This window comes from Phoxinus phoxinus (assembly GCF_949152265.1).
Source record: "Phoxinus phoxinus genome assembly, chromosome: 13".
Lineage (NCBI taxonomy): Eukaryota > Metazoa > Chordata > Actinopteri > Cypriniformes > Leuciscidae > Phoxinus > Phoxinus phoxinus.
Genome location: NC_136888.1, coordinates 34,851,147 through 34,861,146, shown reverse-complemented (window position 1 = coordinate 34,861,146; position 10,000 = coordinate 34,851,147). Strand labels below are relative to the sequence as shown.

General features: G+C 40.4%; 1 protein-coding gene across 2 annotated transcripts in view; it reads right to left on the bottom strand.

Annotated features, from left to right (window-relative positions):
- Positions 1 to 10,000, bottom strand: part of bmf1 (BCL2 modifying factor 1) — a 67,164-nt gene that overhangs the window by 16,288 nt on the left and 40,876 nt on the right. For both annotated transcript variants that reach the window (XM_079634060.1, XM_079634059.1), the window contains exon 2: positions 9,908 to 10,000. This exon is cut by the window's right edge and continues 80 nt beyond it. In XM_079634060.1, the coding sequence (XP_079490186.1) occupies positions 9,908 to 10,000 (93 nt within the window). The remainder of the gene's footprint in view (positions 1 to 9,907) is intronic.

Genomic DNA, 10,000 nt, shown 5'->3' with positions numbered 1-10,000 from the left:
CATGATCTTAATATCCTCATGATTTTTGGCATAAAAGAAAAATGGATAATTTTGACCCATATAATGTATAGTTGCTATTGCCACAGATATACCCGTGCGGCTCCAGACTGGTGCTGTGGTCCAGGGTCACATGTGATTATTCATCGTTAATTAAAATTCATCGTAATCTTGAATCAGAATATCTTGCAGCGTCTCTTCTCTGATGATGTGGACGGGGCAATGACCTGTCACTCACATGAGATCAGCCAATAGCAAACCACAACTGTTCAATCATCCAATCAATTCCCCACAGGCACAATCAAGCCACGCCCACATTTTCTCTTGTTCCAGAAGCGTTTCTCTCAGATATACGGCACAATAGAGGAGAGAAGAAGAGCGCAACTTCTCTTTCATGCTGATTTTAAATGTGAATCGTGTCATTTCTGAACCTCTAGTGGCACCAAGTGGAATTGCAAAAATAATGGCTGTTTTCAAACAGGTTTTCCAGTCGCTCAAACAAACAGATCAGTGTTATGAAAGCGTCACAGCTGATGCACCAACATTTCAGCAACTTAAAATATACTTTTAAAGTCCCCCTGTGGTGTAAATCCAGCTTTTAATGTTGTTTATGTGTCTATGTGGTGTTATTAATCTGCTTTAACACACACCATGTGTAAATTCATAAGTGGACAGCATTGCTGAGTATTTTCTGCTTAAAACTGCAGTGAACCAAAGACAGTCTCAAACACACGGTTTGAAATCGCTGGTGTTTCTGACGTCACACACTACCTTGTAACCAATCAGATCAACGTGTGATCGCCAACCAGTGGATCTCTGAGTGAGTGAGTGAGTGGAGGCGGGGCTCATCTGCATATTCATAGAACCGCGCATACAAAATGAGGCAAGGGTGTCGAGTTACATTCAAGATATTTTAAGGCATGAAGGATAAAACTTTTAAATATGTCATTTTGGTGTCAAAGATGAGTTTTAAGTGATAAAATGATTGACTACAGGGGGACTTTAAATAAAGAAACAACAAAAAAAAGATCGCGCACATGTAAAATAACGCGATCATTAACATTAAACATCATATAAATCAAAACTAATGTTACAGAATGAAGTGTCGGCTCAGGACTGCAGGACTGTGAAGCTTTAGTGTGTTGATGGACTCGATTTACTCCATCTGTGTTTTAAAGGGCACCTATTATGGAATTTTGAAATTTACCTTTCATGTAGTGTGTAACATAGATCTAAGTGAACAAAAATATCCTGCAAAGTTTGAAATATGAAAGTGCCCCGTATATAAAGTTATTGTCTTTCAAAAGTAAGAGTCGACTCCGAGTCATTTTTATGAATCGTTAGAAGACCGAAGCTTTTTCTCTGACTAGATGACGTCAACTTGTCAAGTTATTTGAATACGATACGCCCACTTATTGCGCTCCAAGGCCAGCAGGGAAAAAACGTCATGGCGACGAGACGCTGTGTTCTGGAGTGCGACTCAAAAGACAACTTTTTTCATCTGCCCAAGGAGGAGCATTTGAAGACTAAGTGGCTACAATTCATATATACAACTATACCACAGAAGTGTAGTCCGAGCCTTGTGCTTTGTTCGCGCCATTTTGAAGACGATTGCTTTTTAAATGCACTCAAACTGGAATTCGCGAGCCGGCTGATATTGAAGGAAGGTTCAGTTCCAAGTGTATTTGCATCAGCTTCCTCCTCCGTATCACAACCTGTAAGTGTTATTTAATAATTGTTGCTTTTATGTTTTATGTAGCATGCTTAATTATTATTTTGTTTGTTGTGTAAGCACCGTTTAGCTTCTAGGTCTTCAATGACAATTGTATTGAGATATGTGAAGTGTTTGTCGTTGTTTTCAGAGTTGTCTTCAAGAATAGAGTAATACCTCGTAGTAACGTAACTGCTTTTTTCTTTTTTTTTCTTTTTTTTCTTTTTTTTTGTAAAAACGTTATGTTTATGCATCGGGCTAACGCAAACAAAGACTGATTGTGCTTTTACAATATGAACTCTGGGATATGCTCGCTAACATAACATTAAATTCTTTATCTTATTTTTAGTTTTTTTTACTACAAACTACAAAGCAGTGGACTATAATCATTATTATAACACAATTTAATTGATAAAAGCATCATTGTACTCCGTGTTAAACAATAAGTATTATCTCTGTAAACACTGCTGGGTCATCTGACCAATCAACGCAGATTAGCGTCGCGCAAAGGAGGGGTTTGGAAAAACGAGTCGTTGAACGAATCATTTGGGAGTCGGTGAGCAAATCAGGTAAAAATAAATGCATATTATACGACAACAAAAGTGTTTTTTGTCATTGCATGCACGTAAAACTGTTGTTGGGGACTCCCTAAACAACATTAGGAGCATTTTAAATGTCATAATAGGTGCCCTTTAATCATCGTTCAGAATCCGATCCAGATGTAGTCTGACAAAAACATGATTTTCTCAGCTTTTTACTCAAAATATTGCTTATTTATGAAACTTACCCACATCCAAGTGTTGATCAAAAAGAATGCACTCAGCGGGTTTGTGTTTTAAAGCAGAGGCTCGGTTCTCTTCTTTTGATATATGCTCAGATATTCATACAACAAAATATTCTGCGGTCCATGAAACTTTTGTGAAAGTGATCAAAAATGCTGGCAACTTAAAAAAAAAAAAAAAAAAAAAAAACACTGGCAGGGAAAGAGTTAAAGTATGTTTAAATAAATCTGTCATAAAAATAGTTTTTATTAGTCACTATAAACGTTTATATTTCAACATCAAATTAATATATCATTAGGAAGTTGATATAAAAAACTGGCAATGACTGACTCTGAATATTAACACACACACACACACACACACACACACACACACACACACACACACACACACACACACACACACACACACACACACACACACACACACACACACACACACACACACACACACACACACACACACAGATGTGATGAGAGATTAGGTTGTTTAGCACACAGGTCTATATAACGCTGTATATCACGACAACCGCTCGAAGAACAGAGGGCTGAGGTCAAGTGTGTTTTCATCATGTCAAGATAAAGTTAAATCTACTTCAAAGATGCTTCAAGAGCCAAAAAACAAAGATGTTTAAAAATAACCTTGCGAGAGAAAAGGCCTCTGTGGTCTGAAGCGTTGAGTCATGAAGTCGTGACGTTGATTTTTCACAGAAGTCAAACAGGAAGTTTCGGTGTCGAAGCCTCAGACTGACAACAGAGCGCTTCTTTCGTGACGGGACGTACAAATCACACTCATTATCTTTTAAAAACATTAAAATCTTCTGACTGGTAGTGCATGTGCATGTAAATACAACAAATGATGCAAAACGATTATGGGTAACACTTTATAGTAAGATTCATTAGTTATCATGAATGCATTAACTAACAATGAGCAATACATTAGTTACAGTATTTATTAATCTTTCTTAATGTTAGTTAATAAAAATACAGCTGTTCATATAATATTTACTAAGATTAATAAATGCTGATTGTTCATTCTTTAGTTCATGTTAAAGGATTAGTTCACTTTTAACTTAATTTACTCACCCCGATGTCATCAAGATGTCCATGTCTTTCTTTCTTCAGAGAAATGAAGGTTTTTGATTAACACATTTCTCCATATAATGGACGTCAATGGGCCCCAAACGGGTCAAGGTCCAGATGACAGTGTCAGCGCCGCTTCAACGGGCTTTAAACGACACCAGACGATGAATACGGCTCTTATCTAGCGAAACCATCGTCATTTCAAACAATAAATAATAAAGTTTAAGTTTTATAAGCACAAGCGCTCGCCTTGCTCTGTTCTGTGATGCGCGTTCGTGACGTCACGTGATACGCAGTTACGCTGTAAAGGTCACGCTTCTGTGAAAAGTTCAAAATTTCTGTCCTGACAAAAATGTTCTTTTAGGCTTTTTAATATTCCAACACCAGGATACACACACGAGATGGGCATTTTAACCGATAAACTGACACAAAGACATTTGAATATGTGTGTATGGTCCTCCTTCCGCACATCTGTAAACACTGACTCGTCAAGCGTGACCTTTACAGCGTAACTGCGTATCACGTGACGTCACGAACGCGCATCACAGAACAGAGCAAGGCGAGCGCTTGTGCTTATAAAACTTAAACTTTTTTATTTATTTGTGAAATGACGATGGTTTCGCTAGATAAGACCCGTATTCATCGTCTGGTGTCGTTTAAAGCCCGTTGAAGCGGCGCTGACACTGTCATCTGGACCTTGACCCGTTTGGGGCCCATTGACGTCCATTATATGGAGAAATGTGTTCATCAAAAACCTTCATTTCTTTTCCACTGAAGAAAGAAAGACATGGACATCTTGATGACATCGGGGTGAGTACATTATCAGCAAAAGTTTTTTTTAAAGTGAACTAATCCTTTAAGTAAGGTAGTTAACTAATGAACCTTATTGTAAAGTGTTGCCATTGTCTAATTTTTTTGCTATAACACAAATCTTCTAATCTAATGAGTTCTGAAGTGAGAATATATGCCACAAAAAGTGTGATTTCAACTATAGAACTATGTAATAATCAGCTGATGACTCCCTGGGAATCGAACCCGTGTCTTTGGTGTTGCAAGCATCATGCTTTCCTGACGCTCCAGAACTGAGGGATTCCCCTGAGCTGATTAAAGAAGAAGCATGTGTGTGTCATCAGCGGTGTAACGATACACTAATGTCCCGACACACATCACGACACTGAACTCACGACTCTGAACTCACGATTCTGAACTCACGATACTGAACTCACGATACTGAACTCACCATACTGAACTCACGATACTGAACTCACGATACTGAACTCACGATTCTGAACTCACGATACTGAACTCACGATACTGAACTCACGATACTGAACTCACGATTCTGAACTCACGATACTGAACTCACGATTCTGAACTCACGACTCTGAACTCACGATACTGAACTCACGATACTGAACTCACGATACTGAACTCACGATACTGAACTCACGATTCTGAACTCACGATACTGAACTCACGATACTGAACTCACGATACTGAACTCACGATACTGAACTCACGATACTGAACTCACGACTCTGAACTCACGATACTGAACTCACGATACTGAACTCACGATACTGAACTCACGATACTGAACTCACGATACTGAACTCACGATTCTGAACTCACGATACTGAACTCACGATACTGAACTCACGATACTGAACTCACGATACTGAACTCACGATACTGAACTCACGACTCTGAACTCACGACACTGAACTCACGATACTGAACTCACGATACTGAACTCACGATACTGAACTCACGATACTGAACTCACGATTCTGAACTCACGATACTGAACTCACGACTCTGAACTCACGATACTGAACTCACGATTCTGAACTCACGATTCTGAACTCACGATACTGAACTCACGATTCTGAACTCACGATACTGAACTCACGATACTGAACTCACGATACTGAACTCACGATACTGAACTCACGATTCTGAACTCACGATACTGAACTCACGATACTGAACTCACGATTCTGAACTCACGATACTGAACTCACGACTCTGAACTCACGATACTGAACTCACGATTCTGAACTCACGATTCTGAACTCACGATACTGAACTCACGATGCTGAACTCACGATACTGAACTCACGATACTGAACTCACGATACTGAACTCACGATACTGAACTCACGATTCTGAACTCACGACTCTGAACTCACGACTCTGAACTCACGATACTGAACTCACGATTCTGAACTCACGATACTGAACTCACGATACTGAACTCACGATTCTGAACTCACGATACTGAACTCACGATACTGAACTCACGATACTGAACTCACGATTCTGAACTCACGATACTGAACTCACGATTCTGAACTCACGATACTGAACTCACGACTCTGAACTCACGATACTGAACTCACGATACTGAACTCACGACTCTGAACTCACGATACTGAACTCACGATACTGAACTCACGATGCTGAACTCACGATACTGAACTCACGATTCTGAACTCACGATACTGAACTCACGACTCTGAACTCACGATACTGAACTCACGATTCTGAACTCACGATTCTGAACTCACGATACTGAACTCACGATACTGAACTCACGATTCTGAACTCACGATACTGAACTCACGATACTGAACTCACGATTCTGAACTCACGATACTGAACTCACGATACTGAACTCACGATACTGAACTCACGATTCTGAACTCACGATACTGAACTCACGATACTGAACTCACGATACTGAACTCACGATTCTGAACTCACGATACTGAACTCACGACTCTGAACTCACGACACTGAACTCACGACACTGAACTCACGATACTGAACTCACGATACTGAACTCACGACTCTGAACTCACGATACTGAACTCACGATACTGAACTCACGATTCTGAACTCACGATTCTGAACTCACGATACTGAACTCACGATACTGAACTCACGATTCTGAACTCACGATACTGAACTCACGATACTGAACTCACGATTCTGAACTCACGATACTGAACTCACGATACTGAACTCACGATACTGAACTCACGATACTGAACTCACGATACTGAACTCACGATACTGAACTCACGATACTGAACTCACGATTCTGAACTCACGATACTGAACTCACGACTCTGAACTCACGACACTGAACTCACGATTCTGAACTCACGATTCTGAACTCACGATACTGAACTCACGATGCTGAACTCACGATACTGAACTCACGATACTGAACTCACGATACTGAACTCACGATTCTGAACTCATGATACTGAACTCACGATACTGAACTCACGATTCTGAACTCACGATACTGAACTCACGATACTGAACTCACGATTCTGAACTCACGATACTGAACTCACGACTCTGAACTCACGATACTGAACTCACGATTCTGAACTCACGATTCTGAACTCACGATTCTGAACTCACGATACTGAACTCACGATGCTGAACTCACGATGCTGAACTCACGATGCTGAACTCACGATGCTGAACTCACGATACTGAACTCACGATACTGAACTCACGATTCTGAACTCACGACTCTGAACTCACGACTCTGAACTCACGATACTGAACTCACGATTCTGAACTCACGATACTGAACTCACGATTCTGAACTCACGATACTGAACTCACGATACTGAACTCACGATACTGAACTCACGATACTGAACTCACGATACTGAACTCACGATACTGAACTCACGATACTGAACTCACGATACTGAACTCACGATACTGAACTCACGATACTGAACTCACGATACTGAACTCACGATTCTGAACTCACGATACTGAACTCACGATACTGAACTCACGATACTGAACTCACGATTCTGAACTCACGATACTGAACTCACGACTCTGAACTCACGATACTGAACTCACGATACTGAACTCACGATACTGAACTCACGATTCTGAACTCACGATACTGAACTCACGACTCTGAACTCACGATACTGAACTCACGATTCTGAACTCACGATTCTGAACTCACGATTCTGAACTCACGATACTGAACTCACGATACTGAACTCACGATACTGAACTCACGATTCTGAACTCACGATACTGAACTCACGATACTGAACTCACGATACTGAACTCACGATACTGAACTCACGATTCTGAACTCACGATACTGAACTCACGACTCTGAACTCACGATACTGAACTCACGATTCTGAACTCACGATTCTGAACTCACGATTCTGAACTCACGATACTGAACTCACGATACTGAACTCACGATACTGAACTCACGATGCTGAACTCACGATACTGAACTCACGATACTGAACTCACGATTCTGAACTCACGACTCTGAACTCACGACTCTGAACTCACGATACTGAACTCACGATTCTGAACTCACGATACTGAACTCACGATACTGAACTCACGATTCTGAACTCACGATACTGAACTCACGATACTGAACTCACGATACTGAACTCACGATACTGAACTCACGATTCTGAACTCACGATACTGAACTCACGACTCTGAACTCACGATACTGAACTCACGATTCTGAACTCACGACTCAGTCTGAACTCACGACTCTGAACTCACGACTCTGAACTCACGATACTGAACTCACGATACTGAACTCACGATACTGAACTCAGGATTCTGAACTCACGATACTGAACTCACGATACTGAACTCACGATTCTGAACTCACGATACTGAACTCACGATACTGAACTCACGATACTGAACTCACGATACTGAACTCACGATTCTGAACTCACGATTCTGAACTCACGATTCTGAACTCACGATACTGAACTCACGATACTGAACTCACGATTCTGAACTCACGACTCTGAACTCACGATACTGAACTCACGATACTGAACTCACGATACTGAACTCACGATTCTGAACTCACGATACTGAACTCACGATACTGAACTCACGATACTGAACTCACGATTCTGAACTCACGACTCTGAACTCACGATACTGAACTCACGATACTGAACTCACGATACTGAACTCACGATTCTGAACTCACGATACTGAACTCACGATACTGAACTCACGATACTGAACTCACGATTCTGAACTCACGATACTGAACTCACGATACTGAACTCACGATACTGAACTCACGACTCTGAACTCACGACTCTGAACTCACGATTCTGAACTCACGATTCTGAACTCACGATACTGAACTCACGATACTGAACTCACGATACTGAACTCACGACTCTGAACTCACGATTCTGAACTCACGATTCTGAACTCACGATACTGAACTCACGATACTGAACTCACGATACTGAACTCACGATTCTGAACTCACGATACTGAACTCACGACTCTGAACTCACGATACTGAACTCACGATACTCAGAGACATGATAAAAGTGTACTGTTGATTAAAATGCTAAATTTGATATTAAATAGTGTGTGTAAATGAATATTCTTGGACTTGCTGCTGGAAACCCAAAGCACAGGACAATAGAGACTCCAGAATAACAACAATTATGAAAATACAGAATTATTTTACACGAATATGCTTTATCTCTGTCACTCACTTGATATATTTAAAATAATATACGCCACTTTTTACTGGTAACATCAGACATTTGGCAATATCATTCCCCCACTGCATTATTATACATCATATTCAACATCATATATAGAGTTTAATGTAGTACTGACTCTAAAACTCTGAAAACTTGAACTCACACAGTACTTTTTCTTTCTTTTGGATGACCGATACACAATACGTATTGTCACTATCCACGATGCATATTGTTGCATTTTTGCATTGCGATATATTGTGGCGCGATATAGTTATATATATAGTGCATGGTGTCATTTGCATTGCAAAGCGACTGGGAACAAACACAGGTAATAAAGCAACAGAAGTCATGAAAGATGATATATGATGACCCTGGATCACAGCACCAGTCTGGAGCCGCACGGGTATATCTGTGGCAATAGCAACTATACACTGTATGGGTCAAAATTATCCATTTTTCTTTTATGCCAAAAATCATGAGGATATTAAGGATATATAAGGATATATAAAACATGTATTTTTGTGAGTGAATGCAGCACAATCGTGAACATAAATGCACAACTTTAAAGGAGATTTTCTCAATGTTTACATTTTTTTGCTCCTCAGATTCCAGATTTTCAATAGTTGTGTCTCGACCAAATATTGTCCTATCCTAACAAACCACACATCACTGGAGAGATTATTTATTCAGCTTTATATGATGTATACATCTCAAAGTAAAAAAACTGACCCATGTTCTGGTTTAGTGGTGCAGGGTCACACACAGAGAGGGGTGTACCGTAGGGAAAGCGTCTGGGCTCGTGCGCTCCACAGGTCAGCATGCCGTTGGGTGAGCGAGCGGGACGCCCTGCGGTCTCTGACGGCTTTATCT